General features: G+C 36.0%; 1 protein-coding gene across 1 annotated transcript; it reads left to right on the forward strand.

Annotated features, from left to right (window-relative positions):
* Positions 1-6489: 6489 nt before the first annotated feature.
* LOC104237546 (uncharacterized) lies at positions 6490-13050 on the forward strand. The gene is made up of 10 exons (XM_009791712.2): positions 6490-6657; positions 7546-7769; positions 7868-7976; positions 8413-8752; positions 9268-9337; positions 9455-9522; positions 9645-9760; positions 9847-9953; positions 12008-12144; positions 12665-13050. Exons 1-10 carry the CDS (start codon positions 6577-6579, stop codon positions 12904-12906), a joined length of 1494 nt encoding a protein of 497 aa, XP_009790014.1. The 5' UTR covers positions 6490-6576; the 3' UTR covers positions 12907-13050.
* Positions 13051-27768: the final 14718 nt, after the last annotated feature.

Below are 27768 nucleotides of genomic sequence, written 5' to 3' on the forward strand. Positions count from 1 at the left end.
GGATCATTACAATAAATGTGTTGATTGTTTGCATGTTAAGATCCTACTATGTTTTCAACTGTATCATTCGCCATTGAAGACAATTTTTGAAGTTTTGGGCTCAAAAATTAAGCTTGAGAGATAGTGATGAATTGAGAAGAATTTTAACTCAAAACTGAGAGAAATCGAAGAAGAGAGAGAGGATTTGAAGATCGGAGTTCGTCACTCAGAATCACCGAGCACCGTGCTTGATACCATGTCAAAGTTAGCTCTAGGGTAGCCATTAGAGAGCTCTGAGTTGTTAATGAAGAAGAAGAAGATTCTAGAGAGAGAAAAATTATAAAATTCTCATTCAGTGTAATAAGCGTATGAACAGTGCATATATACTAATGCACTCAGCTAACTAACAGCCTCTATACACATGTGCTAGTTAACTACTCTAACTACATCTAGAAGTGTACCCCTTAAATAGCTCACTGTACAAACACTAATCTCTACAGATGCCATATATATATATATATATATCAGAAGCAAAATTCTTCTTCCTTGTTACATGCCTTTTCTAGATCAAATCACAGTCAACGTTCTCCAAGGCAAGAAATGTCATGCCGTTATGATCTGAATCAATAGGCGCGGATGGTTGAATGCAACGTTACAGAAAAATGTCTTCTAGAGAGACAAAGGCAACAGCACTTTGGAAGTGTTCCCACATGGTAACTCGTTATGTTCCCATAATTTGGTATCACAATTATATTGTTAGAATAATTAATTGATAACAACTCAAGTCAAACATGAATTGATTATTTTTTTATTTCTGATATCTTTTCCATCCAGCATTTCATAATTAGATCCAACGTGATCGGAAGCCAAACCTTACGGTGTCATTGAATATAAATTCCTTAAGATTGTTAGTTTTTTGTGTTCGAAATCAGAAAATAAGAGAAGTAAAAAAGTATTAGTACAATAAATAAAATATAAAATAATTTCGAGCCTACAAGTTGCTTGTGTGTCCTTAAGGAATTTAATCCCCTCACTATTAGTTAAGCTTGATTAATTCTTCCCAGGATAGAACGAAATAACTATTTTGTGATAGCGGCATTACAAATCACAGAACTTCAGTGAATTCAACAAACAGAGCAAATCACACTTGACACTTATGTTATTTTGGAAAAATAATGCAACACTATAAAAAATAGGGGAAAAGTTTTCAGATTTTCTATATGTGAAAAATGAGGTCAAGCCTATAAGTTTATAGACAATGACATGGTGAGATGAAGAGGTACAAACCAAGAGGTGCCTCTTCCATTTTTCATTCACACCCTTTAAAGAAAAACCTAGCAATTACTACACTTAATTCGTGTTTGCGCTTAAATGATGATGATTTTCATGTATTACGTGTTTTAGCTTTAAAATGTTTGAGCTTAAATCGGACAATGTGGAGCTTTGAAGTCTGAATAGAAGCCCAAAGAATTAAGCAGGATCATGTTCAGAGATCGAGGACCAAGTCTAGATATCAAAAAGTGAAAAAAAAATTGCACTACCGCGCCAGGGGCATGGGGTGCTAGTGCAAAATTCCTGCAGAGTGAAAACAATCAACTCTCTGAAGATCCTCACTAATGCAGCGCATGGCGCATCGCGCCAGTGTATTTTTTCGGTCCAATTGTCCCACTTCGGTTTGAAAAGAGTAGTTTCTTCAGGGCCCGTTCCTACATAGTATAAATACATCAAAAACGCGATTTTATTGGACTTTTGAGCTACGGAAGGTTGGAGGAACATTGGAGACTCTAAGTCACAAGGATTCATCATTCTTTCCTCAACTCAACACCCGAGTTTGGATTGAATTCACGTTTTCTTATTCCTTAACTCTATTAATGATGACGTTCTCCATGAGTATAGAGTAGTTTACTTTGGAGTTTGACGGATATGGTATTTGTTTGATATTTGTAGATTTTAACTCTAGTTATTTTGCATTTCGTTTATAGAGCTTTGAATTGATTGTAATTTTGTTCACCAAATTATTTAATCGAAAGAGGAATATTTTATGTGATTATCTTTGCATTATTTGTTTGGTTTAATTCAGTGATTCTTTTAAGCAATCGAAAGAGCTTGTTGAAATGTTGATTAAATCAAGTTAGGAGAATATTCGAGAGATGTTTTCCTAAAGACTAGTCCAACGTATTCTTGCATACCTTCAGAGTGCTTTATATTAGTTCACCTAAAAGATTTAGATTTAATCGAAAGAGGAATCGGAATAATAAGCTAATCACCTGTTGAATTCGTGAGAATCGATAGAACTTTAAGAGTGAAATATAATAGTAACAAATTCAGGATAGCAGTCTTGCACCTATCATGTCAAATCCCTTATTCTTCGCCTTGATAATAATCCATTGCTCTACACTCTAGTTTTATGTGATATATTGTTACTTGATTCTATTTTAATAGTTAATTTTAGTTCATAATCATTCCAATCAAAGTGTTAATCATCCGGAATAGTGTTAAACAAGAAATTACTAGAACATTATTTAAATCCAATCCATGTGGATACGATAATTAAATTATACTATCTTTGGCTAGAGAACATCAATTTTGTGTTGTGTTTTGCACTCGTTAAATTTTGGCGCCGTTGCCGAGGATTGGCAATCAATAGTGTTCAAAATAATTTTTTACTGCTAATTCAGAATTTTTTCTTTTAAATTTTTTATTAGTTAACTTGTCTTTCAAGATTTTTTTAGAGCACCTGACAAGTGCTAGGGAGAAAGTTTGAAGAATATAGTCCTGATGTTGAACTCAAGCACTGTGAAGATGGAGCATAATCAACCTAAAAAAACGGTTGCAAAGTTAGCAGCTGAAAATTATTACAAGTCTACTATTTATTTTAAATGTATGTGAAATCACCTATGGATTGACGGTCAAGCAAGTAAGTATTCTTCCTATAGTTTATCTTTTGAAAAGTATCACTCTGTTTCTAGGCCTTACAAGTATGAGGTTTCATGTGGCCACAATCTTAACTATGGATGGAACGAATACTCTGATTATGACTTGAACGAAAGCGTAGTGAGACAATCACCGCAAGAGGAGAATAGTAGTTTAGAAGAGCTTATGTATAAGTTCAAGAATAGTATTGAAGAGCGATTTTTTACAAAATGATGAAGCCATTATGAACCTAATAGCGCAAGTTAGTCAAATAGTAGGTATATTTTTAGAAAGCTTATTGTATTGTGATGATGAATATATGGAGGAAATACCCTGTGAGAATGAGCCTACCGGAGAGGAAGAGCATCCATAGAGAGAAGTTATCCCTCTGCAAGAACACTCTGATTTAATTGAGATGATTGAAAATAAGGTTTTGATTGATTCTGAAGCAATGGAAGAAGAGTTTAAATCCACATCCACTTTTCCACACTTGCAACCTTTAGTAGAAGAGAATGAGAAACAAATGGTCTTGGACATACCACATGAATATTCACGTAACCTTTCTTCTTCATTTTCTTATTCTAACCTTGATCATGTGGATTTTATTTTTGGGGATTTATAGGAAGATGAATGGATTGATCCTGTGAAAGAATGCGGGAACAAGTTGAGGATCATCATGAACGAATAATTCACTCCTTCAAAAAGAGGCCAAGAAAGAAAGAAAAGAGCAGGTCTTGCAGATATCTTGAGATGACTTTGGCCTAATGAGCTCCATAAATAATCTCAAAGAACGAAAACGAGAAATGAATTCAGAATTAGGGATGAAGTTCATAAGTTCTCGAAAACGAAAAAATTCAAGGGAGTTTCCTTTACCTCTTGTTTTTTTACTTGTATGTCATGGGGACATACCACAATTTAAAGTGTAGGGTGAGGGATGTAAATATGTATATATGTTTTCTTTGAGCATGTCTTCGTCATTATTATTTGATGTTCCTGACGATGGATCTCCTCGACTGTCTTCTTGATGGATTAAGGTCGAAACATAAACTCACAAAAATCAATTTTTTTTTTAAATTTGATGAGCGTAAAACACAACACAAAATTATTGCTCGCTAGTCAAATATAGTATAGTTAAATTATCGTCTCCACGTGGATTTAAATAGTGTTCGAATAATCTTTAGTTATTACTATCCAAGAAAATTAACACTTGATTGAATGATTATCAACTACGATTAACTACTAAAAATTAAGCAATTAATAACTGACCACGAAAGACAACAGTTGAGCAACAAAGAAATATCAATGAGAGAAATACGGGTAATTGACTAGACAGGTGCAAGACAATTGACTCAGAGTCCAATTTTTGAATTAGTTCACTATATAATACTGTTGATTCTCACGAATTCAACAGATAATTAGATTACACTTGAAGTTAATGTTCCTCTTTCGATTAAACGTTAATTTAAGTCATTAATCCAATTGAAGCACAGTGAACAATTGCAACGAATAAAATAATAATTTTAGTCTGAAGGATAACTTCTCACGAATATCTTCCTAATTTCTAGTTCGATTAATAGTTCAAGAGGCTCTTTCAATTACCCAGTTGAATCACTAATTTAAACTAGAGCATAAAATGTAAAGAAATTCAATATAAAGCTCTTTTTTGGATTAAGCAAAATAATAAATGACTTCACAATACGATTTAAACTCCATCAATCAATTCAAACAAATGTCAAGAATCAAATCCCTAATCAACTTATCAAAACACCATATCTGTCAACACCCTAAGGGAAATTACTCCATAGCAATGGTAAAATTCATCTTAATAAGGTTTAAAAACATAAAAAATATCAATGCTAATGATTTGATACAAACTCCCGTATTGCAACGATTGTTGGTTGAAGTCTTAATGAATTCTTGTGTCTTCTTGCCTTAGTTGCTTCTCAAATCTTTCATAGGTCAAAAGTCCATTCAAAAAAGTATTTTTGGTGTATTTATACCGTGTAGAAGTGGGTCTAGACGAAACTACTCTTGCCAAGCCAAAACAGGAAAAATAGTCTAGGAAAAATGCACAGGCGATTCTGCCAGCAAGCACATTTGCACTGTCGCGCCGTGCCACGTGGCGCCCCATGCAGCGCGGTAGTGCAATTTTCTCAGAGTAAATTTTTCGTGCACTTTTGATATCCAGACTTGGTCCTCGACCCCCAAACGCGATTCCGGTTTAATTTCTTGAGCTTCTACTCAGACTTCAAAGTTACAAATTATTCGATTTAGCTTCAAATTATTTTTTTAGCTCGGAATCACTTCCTGCAAGGCATAAAACACGTAATAAATGTAATTCACTATCATTTAAGCTCAAGCACACATAAAGTGCAGTAATTAGAATGTAACATACGGCTAAAACACGAATTTCTAGCCTACCATCAATAAGTACTTTTCTATGAGGTTGTTTGGCTAAGCTTATAAGCCGGTCAAACTAACTTATAAGAACTTTTCAGCTTATCTATGCGTTTGGTAAAGTTAAAGTGCTTATAAGCCAAGTACTTATAAGACAAAAATAGGCCAAAAGCTATAAGCTTGTCACCCCCAGCTTATGAATTTGTAGCTTATAAGCACTTTAAGTTTGACCAAATTTTTTACTATTTTATCCCTAAAATATTCCTTTTCAAAACAAAACTCCTACATCGATACTCACTACCTCACATATTTTTTCAACCTAAACTGCAATTGTCATTGACTATTTGAGGTAAGCAAATTCTCTATTCCTTAGAATATTTGTATTTATGTGATTGTGTATTAATCTTTGAACTGTATGTAATAAACGGGGACATATCAAATTTTTGGTGTATAGCTTTCTAAGTGATGTGGTGATGAAGACAGTGTTTCTCTTCAAATATTTTATCCTATTTACGTTTATTTTTTTACTGAGAAACTTTTGTCAATGTACTAATTATTATAACTTATGATTATATGATTATCATAAAATAAATTATATTTATCATAAAAATTATCTTATCTAATCACAATTGTATTTAAAATAAAATAAAAAATAGAATATTTCGTATTTGAATCGATATGGAATCTAAAATTTTGAAGAAATTATGCCCTTATAAGTGTAAACAGTTCTAAGGTTATTCAAGTCATTTTAAGAGGAAAACGTGCTTATCAACACTTTTTATCAAATACTGCAACACTTTATTATCAATTTCAGCACTCGTATTCAAACACGTAACTGCTTATTCATTAAATCAGTTCAATACTTGAAATTGCTTTTCAGCACCTAATGCTTATCGGCTACTTCAAATCAGCTAATACAAACGGGCTCTATATAGATTTATTCCACCAGTAATCTTACTGTGTTGAGAGCGCGGGCCTAAGCCACTAGTTACTTTTATTTACTTTAACTGCTACTAAAAGTCTACTTAACGTCATTAAAATATAAAGTGGAGGTATTTTCGACTTTTGATAATTAGCTGTGCTAAGAGAGATTGTATTCTGTGCTTCGGAGGTTTTCATAAACTATGAGTTGACGCAAATATCCATGGTCTTTTTATATATTTCTTTATGTGTTCTTTCCTGAAACCCTTCCCTCTTTACTCCGTCGTTTTTCTTCTGAAGAAAAAAACTCAGTTTCAGTTTCTATTGAGACCCAATTCTTTCTCTTCTCGATTCTTATTTTGCCCCATGGACTTGGAGTCAGTTTACGAAATTGACCTTGTCGCCGGATTCATCTCCGGTAAAGGCTTCCGCCGAGTTGCTCTTCAGGTACACATTTTGTTTCTTAAATTCCAACTTTACAGTTTTTATTTTGTTGAAATAAGTTCGAAATTGTCTGCATAAACCCTATAAAACCCCTGAAAGTCACCTTTTTTAGGTTGGCTTCACATTTTGCAAAAGCTATCGTATCTAGCAAATTACTTTGGGCATAAACTTCCAATTGTTGGAGCAAAGTTTGAGAATCCATTTCTTTAATTCATCCAATGTCCAAAAGAAACCTTAGTGATTCAGTGATAGCAAATTACTTTGGTGGTATGCTTCAATTTGCAGGAGAAAAGTTTGAAAAGTCCACTTTTTCGACTGTAAATGTTGGTGAGAGGCTGTTTTACTCTTGAATATTTGCAATCAAATTATGTAGCACTAATAGGAGTTGGAACAAAATCTTTTATGTAACAGAGGTCATTTTCCAGTTTCAAACTTTATGGTTAGCATTTTGACCAAATAATACTGCTGTCTTGCACATTTAGCTACTTAGTGATATGAAAGAAGAATAATTGGGGCAATTATGGTCTTGAGTTGAAATCATACTTGTTGCTTCAAGAAGATTGTGAGCTCTTCAGACCCGACTCTACGATGTGAGGGCTTTTCCGTTTCATGGCTAGTTTAATCATGATAAAGCATTGTACCCCATTTCTTTGCGGAAATATTTACTTAGAGCAACTCGTTCATAGGTTCAATGTTATTTCGTATATAACATCTGCAGGATGAACAAAATGTATGAGGAATGTAGAGAAGAAAAGCTTTTCTTTCGCGTTCTGTTTCTTTTGCTTTTCCAAATCATTTGAGAAGTAGTAGAGTTGCCTGCTAAAGGTGCTAGTTATGGAAGATTAGTGGCCTTTGAATGGAACATGATATGTGTTTTGTTTAAACTGTTAGTTCCCTGATGAACTATTGAAAGATTCAACGAGGATAGTGTCTGCTCTACATGAAAAACTTCGCTTATTCAACCAGTTACATACTGGAAGTAATGGAGATGCAAAGGATGTTAGGCTGTATGTAATGGCGGACACTACGTATGGAAATTGCTGTGTTGATGAAGTTGGAGCATCTCATGTCAACACGGACTGCGTTATCCATTATGGTCATACTTGCTTCAGTCCGTGAGTATTGATTGTTTATGATTTTCATCATGCTTGTAACTTAGGTTTGTGATACAGCTGACGGAGTTAGTGTTTGGATCTGACTATTTCTGCTGCAGGACATCGACTCTTCCCGCTTTTTTTGTCCTTGGGAAAGCTTCACTAAATGTGCCACTTTGTGCTCAAAAGCTTTGCGAGTATACAATAAAAGCCGGCAAACCTATTTTGGTATGACTAACTGCTACTTCCCATGTCTATTTTCCCTTCTGCATTGGTTTATCATCGGAAAGTTGCAATAAGCATATTTCTCGTGCATTCATAAGAGTGAAGTTGTTTTTCTGTCTTTTGTTACTTTGGTAAATATTGGTACATATTGTGTAGTCAAACTAAAAGCTTGTCTCAGTGATGGTTATTTCTATATCAATTTTGGTTTAGTTAAGTGGTTGCCGTAAGTGTGTTTGACTTCCATACTCCATTCATAGTGCTGGGAGGTTTAACCATCATGATTTTTGATTATTCAGACATATAAGAGCTGTCCGAATTTTAAATTCTCTATCGAACTCGTTAAGGACATTTATTGCCACTCAAAAAGCATAAAAAATATTGGTAGTCTATATCCTATGTTTTTTTTTAAAAAAAAAAGTGATGTTGCTTATAATGGCAGGTTCTTTATGGGCTTGAATATGCACATGCAATCACAGAAATCAAAGCATCAGTTGGTACTCAATCATGCTTCAAAGTGGAATTTTGTTATGCTGATACTATGTCTCCAGTTATAACTCCATCAGAAACTTTTTGCTCAATGAATGGGCAACCAAAACTAAGTGATGGTCAATGTGCAAATAGCTGTACTACTGAGGAGAACAATGCACCATATCGTATTGGAGGGTTGACGTGGTCGTTACCTGTGGGACACAGGATTGAGGACTATTTACTTTTCTATGTTGGTTCAGATGACTCAGCCTTTGCAAATATATCAATGACATACAATACTTGTGAAATAGGTGTGAGTTTTTCTTTCTTGTGTGTAAAGTTGTCATTATTTGCCTTAATTTATTTGGCTGTGAACGCTGTCTTTCAGATGCATTGCCTCTGTTTTTCCTTGCTGAGAATTGTCTCGCTTAGTGTTCTGAGACTGCAAAAGTCCTCCATCAAATACTATCTACTTTTGTATCTCTTTCTACCTCCCAATCAGAACAAAGTTACTAGTCCTTTCTCTTTTCTTTGCTGGTTTAACAAGATGTGTTTTTTTCAGTTTTCTCTTTTGATTTTCTATATCCAAATGGTTGTCCTTGTTTATAATTCTAGTTTGAAGATGAAGAGATTACTAACTTTTTGATGGTCCTGCAATTTTTCTTTTACTCATCTCAAAGAGAAAAAAAGAAAAGAAATTGTTGTCTCTTTTGTCGGAAGGTTCGACTTTCAGTAGGATTTATCTATAGATAATTCTATCTGACGTTAGTTTTGTCTTTTGGATGTTACTGATTGTTGTCTTCTATGTTCTCTGTGTCATTCCCAGTCAGATATGATGCTACGGAAGACCTTTTGGTGAATGACTTTTCTCAGCAGAAAAGGATTCTTAAGCGTAGGTATTATTAGCATCATCCCCTTCATTTCAACTGCTAGATTTTGTTAGCTTTCTCTTTCTTTTATGCTCATGCTTTTGACACTATCTCGGGGTTTCTGTACTAATTATGTTTCTGCAGGTACTTTCTTATTGAGAAAGCAAAAGATGCTAGCATCATAGGGATCTTGGTAGGGACACTTGGAGTAGGTACTTTCTAGTATACATACTTGAACTTTGTAGGATCTTGGACTCAAAAAGTTGCACGATTTGTATGTTTTACCCTTTCAAGTACGTAGAATAAGGCTTTTATTCTTCTATTATTGGTGCAGCTGGTTACCTCCACATGATTCATCAGATGAAAGACTTGATTACCCGAGCTGGGAAGAAAGCCTATACTTTTGTTATGGGGAGACCTAACCCTGCAAAACTTGCCAACTTTCCTGAGGTAAATCACCTCAGTTGCTTGATGCTTGGAGGGTTTTTATTTTTCTGATTTGTGGGAATACTGAAGTTCTTGCTGTATTTCTGCAGTGCGATGTCTTCATTTATGTTTCTTGTGCACAAACTGCTCTATTGGATAGTAAAGAGTTCTTAGCTCCAGTTATTACTCCTTTTGAAGCAATGATTGCTTTCGGCAGGTAGTATTTCAAACTCCGTTCGTACGTTTAGCCACTCATGTTTCTTTTAGTGATCAGTTATTCTGTTAGCCCTACTTATAAACGAAGTTATTTTGTTTGCCTTCATCCACATGTTGTGTAAGCTCATCGCATTACGTGTTTTTGCCACTCATGTTTCTTTCAGCGATCAGTTATTCTGTTAGCCCTACTTATAAACAAAGTTATTTTGTTAGCCTTCATCCACATGTTGTGTTGTGGAAGCTCGTCGCATTACGTGTAACTGGGTTGGTAGCTTTTATTGATCTTGGACAAAAGTAGGGATTAAATTAGGCGGCCACAGGATTGTAAGGACGTAAGGTTGGGATTTATTTTCTAGGATTGCAAAGGTTATGAACCAGTACTAAAGCTAAAGGAAATGGGTCGAAGTACTCAAGAATGGTTTTTTGGGTTTATGGAGAGTTACTTGTGTTGAGGTTATGGCTTAAATAACTGCTTGGAGATTTACAATATGTAAGCTTCGTACACTTGGAGAGTTGGAGCTCCAACACATAGAGAAACAAAAAATGTTAAAGAAGAGAAAAATGGAGATGCTAGAAATAAGTATTTGACTAGGATTTTTATTTTTTAAAGCATTCTTATTCTAAAATATTGTGATAATGTACCTTTCATATACTATTTAAATTTGTACGTTTAATCTAAAAAACTAAAAAATCAGGTTTGCGATTTCTACTAAAATTTAGATACATTGGCCGTGGTATTGTTTTGGACGGGGGAGTATTACTAGTGTTTCCTTTGGCGATTGGGTTATATTATTATTGCCTATTGCAGAGAGACACAGACAGTTCATATTGAGGGCATGTTCTGCTACAATAATAAAGGTTTTATAAGCACTACAGTCTAAGCTGACAAGATTGGGTTGCTCTTAGTGGTGATAGCTCTTGACTTCCAACTAAGGGCTGGGACTTTGAGTAAGTCGGCAGGGGGAGGGGCACGAAAAAAGAAAAAAAAAAGAAACTTCAACCTAAACAAATGTTACATTATCACCTTGAATTTATATTCGTAGGATTCTGTGAATTGTTACTACTTTCAAATCTTAATTCTATAATATGATGATTTCGGAGCCATTTGGTATAATTGAGATCCTTTATATAATAAGAATGTGCCGTTGAGACTTAAGGGTAAGTTCTACAAGAAGTGGTTAGACCGACTATGTTGTATGGGGCAGAATGCTGGCCAGTTAAGAACTCCCACGTCCAGCAGATAAAAGTAGCTGAAATGAGGATGTTGAGATAGATGTGTGGGCATACTAGGTTAGATAGAATTATGAATGAAATTATTCGGGACAAGGTGGGGATGACCCCTGCGTAGGAAAAAATGCGAGAGGCGAGGCTGAGATGGTTCGGGCATATTAAGAGAAGCACAGATGCCTCAGTCAGGAGGTGTGAGAGGCCTTGGGGGTAAGAGTAAGAGTAGAGGTATGCCAAAGAAGTTTTGGGGAGAGGTGATCAGGCGGGAAATGGCGCAGCTTGAGTTAACCGAGTACATGACCTTGGATAGGAGGGGTGGAGGTTGAGGATTAGGGTAGAAAATTAGTAGGTAGTCGTGCGTTTCCCTTTGTCTTCATTAGTTCGATAGTATTAGTGTTAGTATGGTACCCCTTTTATCTTGAGTTTGCTATTATCGCATATCTTGTTCTATTATTACTTGACATCAGTACTTCCTTAGTTTGCTATGTACTCCTTTCATATTCTCTATTGTTATCTAGGATTTAGTTCTCTAAATATATTGTCTTGTCATTACTTGCTATCGGTACTATTTTCATATTCTCCATTGCTATATTCGATTTAGTTTCTAAATATATTGTCTTGCTATGACTTGCTATCAACGCTTCTTCCACCTTCTTTAGCCGAGGGTCTATCGGAAATAATCTCTCTGCCCTTTCAGGGTAGGGGTAAGGCTGCGTACATCCTATCCTCCCCAGACCCCACTTGTGGGATTATACTGGGATGTTATTGTTGTTGTTTGTCTAAGCGGAAGCAGTAATCTTTTTAAATTATTTAATCAATCTTTTCCAGAGGAAGTGAATGGACTGGGGCTTATGTAACCGAGTTTCGGGATTTGATTACTTCTTCCCCCATGGAAGTGAAAGACCAGTCAGAAGCACGATTTTCTTTCATTGAGGGTGGATATGTGGAAGATTTTGAGCAGCAAGGTGCATTCTTCTGCTTACATTTTTCTTGTGGGTAAAACTATACATGCATAGGTCCTGTTCAAATATGAACAAACTGTAGAATATAATTTCTTGAAGGAATTATACAATCACCTTTGCCTTTACTTGTGGATAAGCATGACTTAAAGTTGTGATTGTTATGGATAAGTAATTACAACATAAGTTTTGTTGATAATCCTTTTTCCTTTAGTTCATGAATTAGGTGTTTTTCAATGTATAGTTTTCTTGATATTTTTTGGTCTTGGAGGTTCTCTTTTCGTCTATCCGGCAGTGTAATGGAGTCTCTCTCGATCCTGCAAATCCAATTCACTTATTTCATACCTGTGCTTCCAACACTTGATTCTGGATTGACCCTTCAGGAAAAGCTAATGTCTATTTTTTCTTTGATTTCTACTAAACTTTCCTTGGGGTGTGCCGGGGATTACTTCTGCCTGTATGGTGCCTTTTCTTTTGTTTATTACTTGAAGGCATCTGGTTAAGCTTTTAAATATGTCTTCTACAGATGTCGAAGAAGATGTCGAAGATGGAGTTTCTGCTTTAGTGAACATCACAGAGAAGGCTCTGCATGTTCGTGACAAGGCCACTCATTCTCTAATGAATGGAACAGCTAAATCTGGGGCAGAGTACTTCGCAGCTAGGTCGTTTCACGGCCTTGACATTCATACTGAAAATAATTTTCCCGAGCCATTTTTAATTGGTAAAAGTGGGAGAGCATCAGGGTACAAGAATGAGACTACAGAGTAAAAGTAAATTTTGTGATGATTCCTGCCAGCTAATGCTAACTTGTTTCGGACGAGGTGTAGTTATTGACTATTCCTGCCAGCTCGAGGTGAAAACTAGATGCATCAAAAGGAACCACTATACATACATTCAAAGCTAAATTTTTAGAGAGGCAGCAGATCGCCAAAGGAACCCTAAAGATTGTATTAACTGTTACCGTTCTTAAAAATAATGTTTGGACTGCATCTGCTCTCTAGTTTTAGTGTAATCTGTTATATAGGAGCAGATGTTTATCTTTACTTTCTTGTAGTTTTTTGCTGCATTTTCTTGATGCTTTTGAATGAAACTACTTTACTTCATCAAAAAATGATTGTAATATCAGCGGCTATTCTTGCTTTTGGTCCCAAATGGCTATTTTCCTTTTCCAATCATTGTCTATACAATATTGACAATCTTAGGACCTCCTGTTATTTTTTTGTTGACAATATTGGGACAGTTTCTTTGATATAGTCCTTTTTCTTCTCTTTTTATTTTTCGTAGATGTGGTATTCAGGGCCGCTCAAGGAGAGGCTAGTAAGTAAAAGCTTAACATTAGCCCCCAAAATTTATTTTTGCTCGGACAATATTGAAGTTTGTAGAAAAAAGTATAAATTTTTATAACAATAATACAAAAAGACTACTTTTAAACATCAGAAATATTTAAGAATTTCGAATTAAATTACTCAGATCTTTATATTAATGAATAACTTTTTTTTACAGTAACATCCAAAGTAATATATTGCAAATACATGGTTGACATCTTATTAACATGAATTAATATTTACTAATATAAAGAATAATTTAAATTATGTGAAGTTAAAGGTTTTATGTCGTGAGAGCTTCTCTCTCTAAAACAACTACACAGTCTAGCCTTCATTCTTTTTTCATACCTCATACACAACAAACGCTCACTACCTCACTAGCCATGAATAATCATATACCACCAAGCCTCTCTACTAACGATCTTATAGAACCACCGGATATAGGAAATGTGCAAATCGATGATAAGACAAACACCAATTCTCCAACTTCCTTCCTTCAAGCCTTAATCTACAATAAACATCAATCAGCAACCCCTCATATCCAATAGTGTATTACACACTATTTTGACCTAGAGGATGAGAGTATTGCAACCAATCAAGATGAAGACATATTTATCCCTATAACGACTGAAGATAAATGTCGTTTATATATGTCTTCAATACTCCATAATTGTTAAGCTTTCTGGTCGAAAAATAACTCACCAAATCCTGCATGCTAAACTGGTTGGACTATGGAAGCCAACTGAGGATCTTCTTTTAATAGATTTGGGATCAGACTTCTTCTTGATCAAATTTCAAAAGGAGGAAAATATGCTTAAAGCACTGCATGAGGGTCCTTGGTTTGTTTTAAATCATTTCTTGTCTGTTTGAAAATGGGAGCCTAAATTCCATGCGTCCTCTACGCAACTTACGTACTCAGCTATATAGGCTCGTCTACTAGAACTTCCAACAGAATTTTACGATGAGCAAATTCTAAGAAAGGTGGGTTCTAAACTAGGTCAATTACTAAAGGTTGATGCATCTACCTCCTCTACTGCTAGGGGAAAGTATGCTCGAATATGCATTGAAGTGGCCCTTGCGAAACCTCTTAAAACTCATCTACTCATTGGACACCATTATCAGATGCTACTTTATGAGGGACTCAATTTGCTGCGTACAAAGTGTGGGAGATTTGGACACGCCACAATAAATTGCTAACACACACCACCAATACCTCTACACTCCAGTACTATTTCAAACACTAGTTCCACCCCTAACACATCAACTACAAAAACAGTCCAAGAGTCTACATGTAAAATAGTTGACTTTCCAAAGAAGCAACTACCACGGTACAACCCTAACCACCATCAAACCAACACTAGGGCGGCGCCAGAGGCAGTCAAGCTAGGGCAGCATCCAGGTAAGTCTCCTTTTACTTTTGGGCCTAGCCAGTCTTCTACGACTATTGGTCCTACAATTGGGCCTACGACTAGGCCTACTAAGGCTCATAAAATCACTAACACAAACTCACATAATAAGCTCTTTAGTAATAAATTTAATAATTTGGCTGGTCTGCATGATTTTACTGAATCCAATATGGATTTGGACACCTCCACATTAATAGGCCCAATATAGAATTCCTCAATAACCAAGCCCAAAAACAATTCACTAGAGGATAATTCTACTACAATCTGGCCGGCCCTTTCCACCAATCACACAAACCCTACTCGTAATCATAAATCATTAACACTTACTACTCCTCTAATAGACTTAACTTCTCAGGCATGCCTAACTATTCCTACACGCCACCTAAGGAACTCACTATAGAGAAACAACCCATTAGTAATTCTAACCATTGCCAAAGCGACAAATCTGCTTCTTCACATGACCATTTAACTACACCTGCACTACACGTTGATAGCAGCAAAGCAAATTTGCATGCTATAGTAACCTACGTCCACCATCAACCTAGCCAACCTCAATTCCCATACAAACAAAATGATTATCTTCCATATGAATCTACACAGGAGATTCCCTCTACTTCACAATATACTAGTTCAAACTCAGGAAAACCTGCACAATCCTCTAACGTATCAACTTCACCTTATACTCCAACAGATAGTAGCCATGCAACGACCAACATTTCCACCAAATTCAACCAACACTTATCTGAGATATCTAGACAACAATCATTTCTTCCATCTGCCAAGATTGATCATGCAAGGCCCTCAACTACCACACATAACAACTCCGCTAGTGTACACATCCCAGCAAACCACGATGCACCTTCCACTCCAATCGTGGTTAGAGATGGATTTATAGGGCCATGCATTAATATTCACAATGGAGATCAACAACCAAGAAGTTGTTCTCCTACTTCAAAATCCAACGCACTTAGCAGAAATAGTAATAGAGGGGATGAGGTTAGGGATGGAAGCCTATGCTCAAAACCAATGGTACAATACTCAAACTCCCTTCCTACCGGAGAACCAAGCATCAACATCCAACACACAACAGTGGACATACCAAATGCCTCCTCCAATTCCAATGCTCAACTCAACAACTCTCCTGCCTTTCTATCCTCCACATCACATGGGGCAAATCTATGCATCATGGTTCCAGAACCTAAACTCATTCAACCCACTATCCCATTCTCCACTCCCAACAGTCCCATAGAGACATTGACACCAATGGAAAGCCCACCACATACTCCACCTCCATCTCCCAATGTATTAGATGTAGAAACAAGGCAAGAATTAGCTCAGATCTTAATGGAGCTAAGGGAGACAAAGACGGAGTTCCTATGGTTAAAGGGAATCCATCTTTACAACCTAAAAGAAGAGTGTGAAAAAAAGTTCATTCTAAAGTGTCCTCCAGACATGACCACATGCAGTCTAAACTTTCGAGTAACAAACAATCGAGCAGCAGGGAAATACTTAATGGTGGTCATTCCCACACTTCTTTCTCCTCCTCCAGTATTGGATACTCAGGGTCAGATGACAACCTCAGTTGTCACCCCTCTAGTTCCGACTTCCATGCTCACCACTCCTCAAATTAGTATCATGAATTTCATAGTCTGGAATTGTAGGGGTTCTTATAATCCGAAGTTTAGATGCCATTTTAGCTCCCTATTAGATAATCATAGGCCAACCTTAGTGATCCTTTTGGAAACTCACATGCATGATCATGAGAGGCTTCATGAGGATTTTGGGTTCTCGAACATGTCCCAGGTTCCAGCGAATGGGTTAATTAGAGGGTTAGCTGTCTTTTGGCATGAAGCTCTCATCACGGTGGAAAAATTGTCTATGTCTGAACAGGAGATCTACTGCCTCATTCAGGTACGTTATAATACCCCTAAATGGATCCTTTCTGCTATATATGCTAGTAACTCTTTCCATTTATGTACATAGCTTTGGAAAAATTTAATGAGATTACATGATAACTACAATATTCCTTGGCTTATAGGAGGTGATTTTAATGATATATTATATCAAAGAGAAAAATTTAGTGGACTGCCTACTAGTACTAATAGGGCGGACAGATTCATTAATTGTGTTAACTATTGTCAACTAATAGATCTAGGATACAAAGGTAGTCATTTTACGTGGACTAATAAGCGTAGAAATGGACACACTATCCTTGAGAGACTTGATCGTTTCATGGCCAACTGTGATTGGATAAACATGTATCCTGAAGCTAGGGTATACCTAGAACTTATTATGACCATTGCCCCCTCTTAATAATATTAGAACCCTTAATACACATCAATAGGAAAATTTTCCGCTTTGAAACTATGTGGGTGTCACACCAACAATTTTCAGACATAGTAAAAGTAGTCTGGGCTAATAATGAGCCTCTTTTAGAAACAACAAACCATTTTCAAGAAATAGTCCAAAATTGGAATCATTTAACATTTGGGAACATTTTTAGTCGTAAGAGGAAACTACTAGCTAGGTTAGCAGGAATACAACGCTCAATACATTATCCTACTAGTCTGTTCCTTCAGAATCTGGAAACTCAACTTACTTCTGAATATAGTAGTATACTTAGAAGTGAGGAGGAATTCTGGAAATTAAAGTCAAGATTAATGTGGTTGAATAATGGTGATGCAAATACAAAGTTTTTCCACATGTCTACTTTAAATAGACGTAGGAGAAATAGAATAATTTCTTTACAAAACTCAGTTGGCAACTGGTGTGTTGACCAGAAAGAGATTTAGGATATAATCCTAAAGTACTTTTCTAACCTTTTTACTACAGAACAGGAGAATTCAATTCGTATTATACATGAATCCAATAATTATAACCTTAATTCACTAGATTTAATTTCCTTAGAAGAACATTTACAGGAGGCTGAAATTACTCAAGCTATCCAAAGTTTTGGTCCATATAAGGCACCAGGTCTGGATGGTTTTCATCCTTTCTTCTATCAAAGATTTTGGGCTCAGGTAGGACCTAAGGTGAAATATTTTTGCAAAAACACTTTTGATACAGGTCTTATACCTCCTCCATTAAATCAGACCTACATTTGTCTTATTCCTAAGGTAATGCATGCTCAAACACTTCAACAATATAGACCCATAAGTCTTTGCAATACCACTTACAAAATTATTACCAAAATTATTGTCAATAGACTTAAGCCTATTATTTCTAAAATAATAGGTCCCACGCAGACCAGTTTTCAACAAGGTAAACGAGCTTCGGACAATGCTATAATAGTTCAATTACATCATTTTACAAAAATGAAAGGAAAGACTGTCTATATACTTCTAAAACTAGGCCTGGAAAAGGCATTTGATCGTTTAGAATGGTCTTTTATTAGGAAAACACTTGTATTCTTTGGTATACCTACAAAAATGATCAGGTTAATCATGTCTTGTGTTACTACGACTTCAACTTCTATACTCATTAATGGCTCATCTACACCTTACTCCACTCCTTCAAGAGGAATCTGTCAGGGAGATCCTTTGTCACCATACTTATTTATTATGTGTATGGAAATTTTTTCAAAATGCATAAACCTATCAGTTGATTATTTACAATGGCAACCAATCAATATTGCAAAGAAGGGACCAAAGCTCTCACACTTATTCTTTGCAGATGATATCATCTTATTCTTAAAAATAACCACTAAAAGTTGTAATGTGATAATTGATGTTCTAAATCATTTTACAAGCTGTTCAGGACAAAGAATTAATTTTGAAAAATAAAAACTATTATTTTCTATGAACAACTCCACTAATGATAAAAATATGGCTATGACTTGCTTTCAACTCAAACAAAGTATTAGCTTTGGTAAGTATTTAGGTTTTCCAATATTTCAGGAAAGACAAAAAAAGAGCAACTTTCAGTTCTTACTTGATAATTTTAAATCTAGACTAGCAGGTTGGAAAACTAATTTCTTAACAATGACTAGAAGAGTTACTCTGATCAAATCTACCCTTAATAATCTTCCAAATCATGTTATGCAATACATACAAATTCCGTCAAACCTTATGCAAAAATGGATCAATATCAATGTAATTTTTTGTGGGGAACAACTGCCACCAAAAAGAAAATGCATCTTCTAAAATAGAAGAAAATAACAACTCCACGAAAAATAGGAGATCTAGGAATCTAAAATTTAAGACAAAAGAATATTGCTTTGCTAGCAAGTCTAGCATGGAGAGTATTCCATTCTCCTGAACAACTTTGGGCTAAAATCTTAATTAATAAATTTGCTCATCGAATACCTTCGTCATATTTCTCGACAACTTGGCGTAGTATATTACAAGGTTGGACAAGTTGCCAAATTGATTTAAAATGGAATATTGGTACTGGTAAAAATATAAATTTTTGGTACGACTGCTGGATTAAAAATGGATTGACTCTTCGTTCATTAATTAATGATCTATTACCTTACTTGCATCATCAGATGAATATTCACGCTATTTATAATGAGGGTTGGAAATGAGATCTTTTACCTTTTGATCTACCCAAGAATATTCAAAAACATATCACAAATCAATACATTTCTAGGTATAATATTACAAATGATAGCATTTACTGGGCTTTAACTCCTAATGAAAAATTCACGATCAACTCTATGTATAAGGCCCTAGGAAATAATTCTGAGAATAAACATAATATAGTACCAACATTCTATTGGATATGGAAGCTTCCAATACATCCAAAGATTAAATATTTCATTTGGCTTCTAAATCATAATAGATTGCCTACTTTTCAATTTCTTCATCATCTTAATATTATTTCGAATTCTGCATGTCAATATTGCCACAACGAAGAAGAATCAGCCACTCACATTTTTCTCAAGTGTGAAAATACTACAACATATTGGCATGAATTAGGAATGGGGGATATGTTAAAACACTTACTAACTTCAATATGCCACATGAATGGCTTACTAAATTAATTAATTATAAAGATAAAAAATTTCCTCATAACATTAATTCACATACTTATGTGCCTTTATGTCTTTGGAATATCTGGACCACTAGAAGTAAGAATATTTATGAATACTTGCACAAGCACGTCAATGTCAACTTCACTACTCAACAGGCTACTGGATTTTGCTATCTTACTTCTTCTACTCATAAAATACAAAGGCATGTAAGAACTCCTTTAAAATGGATACCTTCAAAGCCTAATATTTATAAGCTAAATACAGATGGTTCTAATTCATCATCTTTGAATAAGAATGGCATTCGTGGAGTAATTCGAAATCATAATGGAGACTGGATAATAGGATTTTGGGGCAACATTCCATCACAATCTATACTTTCAACGGAGATGTATGCACTACTACATGGACTTACTTTGGCTAGGAATTATAATCTAATACCAATTCAAGTGAAAATTGATGCCAAAGAGGTAATTACAATACTATGTAAGGATAATCTATCGTTTCTAATCTATCACATGATTGCAGACACCTACTAGGGATGCTCCATGATCCTCAGCTTACACATGCGTACAGAGAACAAAATAGGTTAGCAGATAAATTAGCAAGTTTGGGAAGTTTTTTGGAAGGAACTAATGATATAGAAGTCTTGTACAACCCACCACATTTTGTTGAGCAAATTTTGTAAGAAGACAAGTTAGGGCTGCCAAGGTTCCGTTTGGTTCCACAGAATGTAGAAGATGATCAAGAGCAAACAACTACAGTACATGGAAGGAACCCTATAGTCTTACTTCAAGCAGTGTTGGAGGGTTACGTAGGGATAACTCTAATCCTAGTATTTGTAATAAAATATCTGATATTACTCCTAACTTACTTGGCTCTATGCCTAGTGCTGCTACAAGGAATGTGGTCTATAATATGGTGCAATATCCGCACCACCTACTCTGTACGCATGTTTAGTTATATATAATATTTATCTTTAGTACAAAAAAAAAAAGGTTTTATGTCTGGTAAAAATATGAATTCTTTTGCATGTTTGTGTCTATATATTTAAATATATAAATTCTATTAAAAATGTTTACGGCCTCTTATTAAAATTTGACTTTAGGTCACAAATTTTGTTGAGCCACCTTTGAACTAGTAATATTTTTTGTCGTGACAATTGTTCATTGAATCTATATTATCGTTAAAGCAATCGTTCATCTTTTTCACCCTTTATAAGTGCATTTCGTATAAGATAAAATTATAATTTCATTTAAGATTTAATAAGTAATTTATTTTTTATGAGATATGAAAAACCTAAAAATAAGAGTATATGGAAGGACTTTAAAAAAGAATATTTAAAATACGGTGAAAAGTATTGACAATAATAAATGTTAAAAGCAAGGAAAAATTTCAAATATAGAATAACTAAAAATAAGAAAAATAATTAGAATAGTCAAGGAAAGACAAGATCTTATTCAATTTCTTTTTTGGTCGTGGATCTTATTCAATTCAAAAGCTTTAGAAGTTTACTTTGGCTCATGTTTCTAAAAGCTAAAGCTATATATATATATACTATTTACCTAAAAATAAGACAGAAAATATATGTCTTCTTTTATTTACGTGCACATAAAGAATCTAAAGAAATTTCTTGGTATATTTTGACAACGGTTAGAACGACTCTTTTGACAACGGTTAGAACGACAGAAGGGAGCTAATACAAGAAAACTATTTTAGAGCCTCACCTGGGATTGATAAGGTGAAATGAGGCCACCCTAGCCGATTGGATTCCTGATAAGCGTAGATTTTAACCACTTATTAGTATCTTCTTGTTTTAGTTTTAGTCCGAAAAGTAGTGATTTTTATTTCCAAATCTAGTGAATTTGTGTGAAATGGGGATGAGAGCTCGATAAAGAAATATAACTCAAAAAGGAGTATTCCAGCTCAACATGAAAAAAGGAGAAATGCAAGCAGAAATGCGATCCGTAGATGATCATGCGGTCCGCAGAAATAGAAATGCAGTTGCAGATGAAGAATTGAAGCCTACGAGGAACTCAGAGTTTTGTAGAAGTGCGGTCCGCACACCAAATTGTGCGGCCGCATAAGATGGTGGCACTGACAAAGCCTGATGAGTTCAGAAGGCGCAGAAGATCAAGCATAAAGCCTCTTGAGAGTGCAGTCCGCAACCAAAATGTGCGGCCGCGAAAGCTGAAGTACAACCGCAAAGATAATTATGCGGCTACAGAACTCCTTCCGTTGCAAGAACAGAAGCCGAAGTGCGGTCCGCACATCAAATTGTGCGGCCGCAAAACCTTCCGAAGGGCATTTTTGTCAGCAAAATTTGGACACTATAAATAGACAGAAAACACTTTTTTAGAGCAACTTTTGTATTCCTAGTGTCACGACCCAAATTCCAATTTAGGCCGTGATGGCGTCCAACACCGTTGCTAGGCAAGCCAATAGTGAACAATCTAGTGATTTCCCATTTTTATAAGTTTTTCAAGTAAATAACTTTCCTTAATTTAAAAGATTTAATGAATAACGAATTTAAAGTAATCAAAACGAAAGTAGCTAAATGCAATCATAACCGTAGAAATACAACCCAAAATTATAAGTCTACTAGTGTGTGCCAAGACCCGATGTCACAAGTGTATGAGCACTCTAATACAATATACAAAAGAGTGTCTACTGTCTGAAATAAAATAGACAGAAAAAAATATAACAAAAGGAAGATTTCGGCTGCTGCAGAACAGCTCAGAAGGGCAGCTCACCGTATAGTCTCGCACCAGGAGTCAAGCGTGCGCGCTGGACTGATAACCAGATGTACCTACCTCAGATCCTGCACATTTAAGTGCAGAAGTGTAGCATGAGTACATAAGCAACATGTACCCAGTAAGTATTCAGTCTAACATCAAAGAAGTAGTGATGAGGGGTCGACTTTGACACTTACTATGGGCTAACAATGATATATCAAAATTATATACTAAGCATGGACTTCATGAATAATACTGAAAGCTCAATAACTGAAAATAATAAATTCTTCTTTCACAGATATTAAGTCCCAAGTCTAGTTTCATCATTTAACAGTTTGTATCTCAAGGCACTTAAGCAATATCAATTATGGATAGTTCCAAAGATTTATCATGCGCAAGTTATGCCGAGGTTATATGGCCCGATCCAATATAATTTAAACTGTGCACTACCGAGGGTCAGACGACACGAACCATAGATGCATCTATCTGCTACCGAGGCGTTCGACCCGCTCCACAAATATAAATCATTTTAAATAACACACAAATTGTCATTGACCTTCAAGTATTCCATTCAGAGCTTCAAGTAAGTGAATTTAACCTTTTACAATCCTTTTATCAATTCCAATATGACTTAGGCAATTAAATTATCAAGTAGGGGGTGCAAACATTTCAAGTATAGTATGGTATGGGTCCTAGACTACCCGGACAATAGCATGATTAGTAGATATGTACGAACTCTCATCACCTCGTACGTACGTACCCCCACAAATAGGAGCACATATTAATTATAATTTACCTATGAGGTTAGTTCCCTCTTACAATTAGAAAAGAGATTTACCTCACCTCAAAGCCTACTTTCCGGCCCAAGGTTGTGCTCAAACCCCCAAATTTGCTGCCAAACGACTCGAAACTAGTCAAGCATTATATAAAGTAATCAATACATGCTCAAAAGTTTATATTCTAACTATCAAAGCGATTCCCAAAGCCTTTTTGAAGAATCTCTAAAATTCACCCCGGGTCCACGTACCCGAATTCCAGAATTTTTGAAGAAAGTCGTTACCCATAGCCCCATAAACTAAAATATATAATTTTTACTAAATTCCATAACCAATTTCGTGGTTAAATCTCATTTTTATCAAAAACTTAGGTTTTCACCTAACCCTTAACTTTCACCAATTCTTACATGTTAATCTACCCATAATCTATGTATTTAACTCATGTTGTATAGAAATTACTTACCTTAAAGTGCTAGGTGAAAACCTTCTTCCAAAAGCTCTAAATAACGCCCAAGAGATGAGAGGCAATGAGCTAAATGGTCTAAGTCTCGCAATTAATAAGCTGTGCACAGGTCTCAGATGTCGCATTTTTGACACCTGGTTTGCAAATGCGAACCTTGGCTTAGGCTGGCAAGGTCGCAAATGCGACCAAGGAGTCGGAAATGCGGACTCTACTGAGATCGCAAATGCAACCAATGTGTTGCAAATGCGAACACTGCCCAGGTTGGGCTTCTTCGCAATTGCGAAGCCCTTCTCGCAAATGCGAGGGTCTCATTTGCGAACAAATTCTTCCATATGCGAGACCTGCAACTGCTACCAAGAAACACCAGAAAACTAAAGTGGTTATCGTCCTTCCGAACGTCTGAAACTCACCCTAGCCCTCGGGGCTCCACACCAACCACCCACACAAGTCTAACAACATCCTACAAACTTGCTTGCGCAATCGGAACACTGAAATAACATCAAAAACTACGAATTGGACGCCAAAACGCATGGATTAACTCATGTACTTAAAAACTTCTAAAAACACTTCTGTGCGTCCGATTCCTATCAAATCAAATCGGAATGACGCCAAATTTTTTATGCAAGTTTCAAATGATATTACGGACCTACTCCAACTTCCAGAACTGGAATTCGAACCCGATATCAAAAAGTCCACCCTCGGTCAAACTTTCAAAAAACTTCAAATTTCTAACTTTCGCCAATTGACCCCGAAATGACCTACGGACTTCTGAATCCACTTCCGGGCGCGCTCCCAAGTCTAGAATCACCATACAGAGCTATTCCCAGGCTCGGAATCCCAAACAGACGTCTAGAATGAAAAAAATCCATTTTAACCCAAACTTATGGAATTCACTCAAAATGCCAACTTTCACTATTAGGCGCTGAAACGCTCCTGGGTCATCTAAAACCCGATACGAACATACGCCAAGTTTGAAATCATCATACGAACCTATTGGAACCGTAAAATTCCGATTCTGAGATCGTTTACTCAAAATGTTGACTGAGGTCAAACTTAGCCTTTTAAGCCAACCTTAAGGAACCAAGTGTTCCAATTTCAATCCGAGCCCTTCCAAATCCTGAACTAACCATCCCGCAAGTTATAAAACAGTAAAAGCACGTACATGAATTCTTATTTAGGGGTACGGGGTTCTAGAAGGAAAAACGACCGATCGGGTCGTTATACCTAGCAGATGTAACTGTTATTTTTTTACCTTTTTGGGCAAGTTATGATCAAGATTGGAGAAGACCTGCTACTTTTATCTTTTAATTGCATTTTAGGTCTTTAATTACCTCTTCTATTGTAGTTTCTATATTTTCAAGCATGAGTAGGTAGATTTTAACTTAGGTTATAACACAATCTTAGTGTGTAAAAATTATGGGTTATTAATATTAGTGTTTGTTTATGATTGAGTGTTTATTATTTAGTCTTGTTTATGCTTTATATCCAGAATTAATGGTTGCAAATATTGTATTTGACTTAGTTATAACTTGAGAAAGAGGAATCTAGTCTAGGAAAACTTAGGTAACAACAAATTGATCTAGTTAAAGTTTTGACTAGTTTGATTGAAAGGTTTGAACTAGAGGTAGAAAAAATCCAACTTGGATTCATATCAAATTCTTAGATTGCTACCTACTTGGACTTGAGAAAGCCAATTTGGGCATAACCACTATATGGCCGAGAAGTATTGAGTGAGTACTTGAGAATTAAGAGTCATAATACACCCCGATCTACAAAACACGCATTAATTTACTATACCCATTAGGTTTACACCTAAGTGAAGATTACATCACTAGGCTTTCTGTAACAACCCGACTGGTCATTTTAGTTTATAGATCAACATTCCCTTAAATAAGACTCTCGGTATGTGCTTTATCTATTTTATGACTTGCGGAGATGTATAGATCGGGATTTGGAAAGGTTCATGTTGAAATCAAAACTCTTGGTTCCTTAGTTTGGCTTTAAGAGGCTAAGTTTGACTTTGGTTGACATTTTGAATAAACGATCTCGGAACCGAGATTTGACGGATCCAATAGGTTCGTATAATGATTTTAGACTTGGGCGCATGCTCGGATCGGGTTTTGGATGACCCGGGAACATTTCGGCACTTAATATTGATAGTTGGTACCTTGTAAGTTTTAAAGTTCTTTAAATTTGTTATCGATGTATGTTTGAAATTATGAGTCTGGGAATAGTTCCGTATGGTAATTTAAGACTTGCACGCAAAATTTAGAATCATTCTGAGTAGTTTAAGTATGTTTCGGCGCGTTCGGAGTAAGTTGGAAGAATTTGAAGTTCATAAGTTGATTCTATTAGTTTTGGGTTACGATCCTTAGTTTTAATGTTGTTTTTCGCATTCTGAGGCTGAGAGCGAGTCCTTTATATAATTTCAAACTTGTTGGTATGTTTAGAAAGGGCCTCGGGGGCCCCAGATGCCATTAGGACGATGCACAAAGGTCGTTTAGCCTTGGGTGAACAGCTGAAGCACCCAACTTCTGGTGCAATCGCACCTGCGGAGGGCCAGCTGCTGGTGCGACCTCACAGAAGTGAGCCAGCAGATGCAGAAGCAGCCCAGCATAGGTAGCCCAGAAACCGCATATGCGGACAAGGTGAGCACAGATGCGCGACCGCAGAAGCAGTCAAAGGACCGTAAAAGCGGGAGCAAGCGCTGGTGCAACTCGTCTGCCGCAGGAGCGGCATCGCAGAAGCGAGCCATTATTCTGCAAATGCAGATTTAGGCCAGCCAAGGGAGGAATGCATCTGTGATTAGACTTCCGCATATACGGAGCCGCATAAGCGGAAAAATTGTTGGGTAGAACCTTCATTTAAGTCGAGACTTAAGCATTTTGGGTTCATTTATTGCATTCCTTGGGCGATTCTTGGATCTCTTAGAGAGGGGTTTTCACCTATAATCTTGAGGTAAGTAGTTTCTATAAAATGTAATTTAAGTACATAGATTATGGCAGATTAAACATATAAAATTTGTGAAATTGTGGGTTTAGATGAAAAACCTAGATTTTGATAAAAGGGGATTTAACCACAGAAATAGTTATGAAATTGAGTGAAAATTATATATTTGAGTTCGTGAGGTTATGGATAACAACTTATTTCGAAAATTTCCAAAATCCGGGCACGTGGGCCCTGGGATGAATTTTAGGAATCCTTCAATTGGGGTTGGTAATCCCTCTAGTAGTTAGAATATGAACTTTTGAACATATATTATTTGATTTATACAACATTTGACTAGTTTCGGGTTGTTCGGCATCGAGTTGAGGCTTTAGAGTGAATTTGAGGCCAAAAAAATGAGCTTTGAGACAAGGTAAGTCTTTTGTCTAACCTTGTAAGAGGAAATTTACCCCATAAGTGATTTAAATTAATATTTTCTTCTGATCGTGGGGGTTACATATGCACGAGGTGACGAGAGTCAATGCGTAGCTACTATTTATGCTTATGTCCGGGTAGTTTAGGATCCAAAATCTTGAATTACTTGTAATGTTTTCACCCTACTTGTTAATTTAAGTGCCTAAATTATATTAGAACTTGTTAGAGGAATCGTAAAAAATCGAATCTCACTTGCTTGAATTTAGAGCGGATTACTTGACCGTTAATGGAAATTGTATTACATTGTGTATTAGCTTTGTAATTATGTTTAAGTCAAAAGCTTATAAAATATCCTCATTTCTTGTGGAGCGGGCCGAACGCTTCGGCAGTAGAATAGATGCATCTATGGATCGTGCCACACGTCCCTCAGCAGTGTACACATTGTTTTGGATTGGGTCGTACAACCTCGGCATAAATTGTGCTTAATAATACTCGGAGACTAATCATACTTGATATTATTTTGTGGCTTGTGAGGTTACAATCATTAATCACAGGAATTTACTTGGGAATTATTAATTTGTGAAAGAATTATT

The sequence above is a fragment of the Nicotiana sylvestris genome, chromosome 12 (assembly GCF_000393655.2).
Source record: "Nicotiana sylvestris chromosome 12, ASM39365v2, whole genome shotgun sequence".
Classification (NCBI taxonomy): domain Eukaryota; kingdom Viridiplantae; phylum Streptophyta; class Magnoliopsida; order Solanales; family Solanaceae; genus Nicotiana; species Nicotiana sylvestris.

Bases quoted from the DNA above. Each gene is read 5' to 3' on its own strand.
- LOC104237546 (XM_009791712.2), top strand. From the start codon at position 6,577: ATGGACTTGGAGTCAGTTTACGAAATTGACCTTGTCGCCGGATTCATC. The intron at 8,753-9,267 runs GTGTGAGTTTTT...TGTCATTCCCAG, and splicing joins ATACAATACTTGTGAAATAG to TCAGATATGATGCTACGGAA. The intron at 12,145-12,664 runs GTGCATTCTTCT...TGTCTTCTACAG, and splicing joins GGAAGATTTTGAGCAGCAAG to ATGTCGAAGAAGATGTCGAA.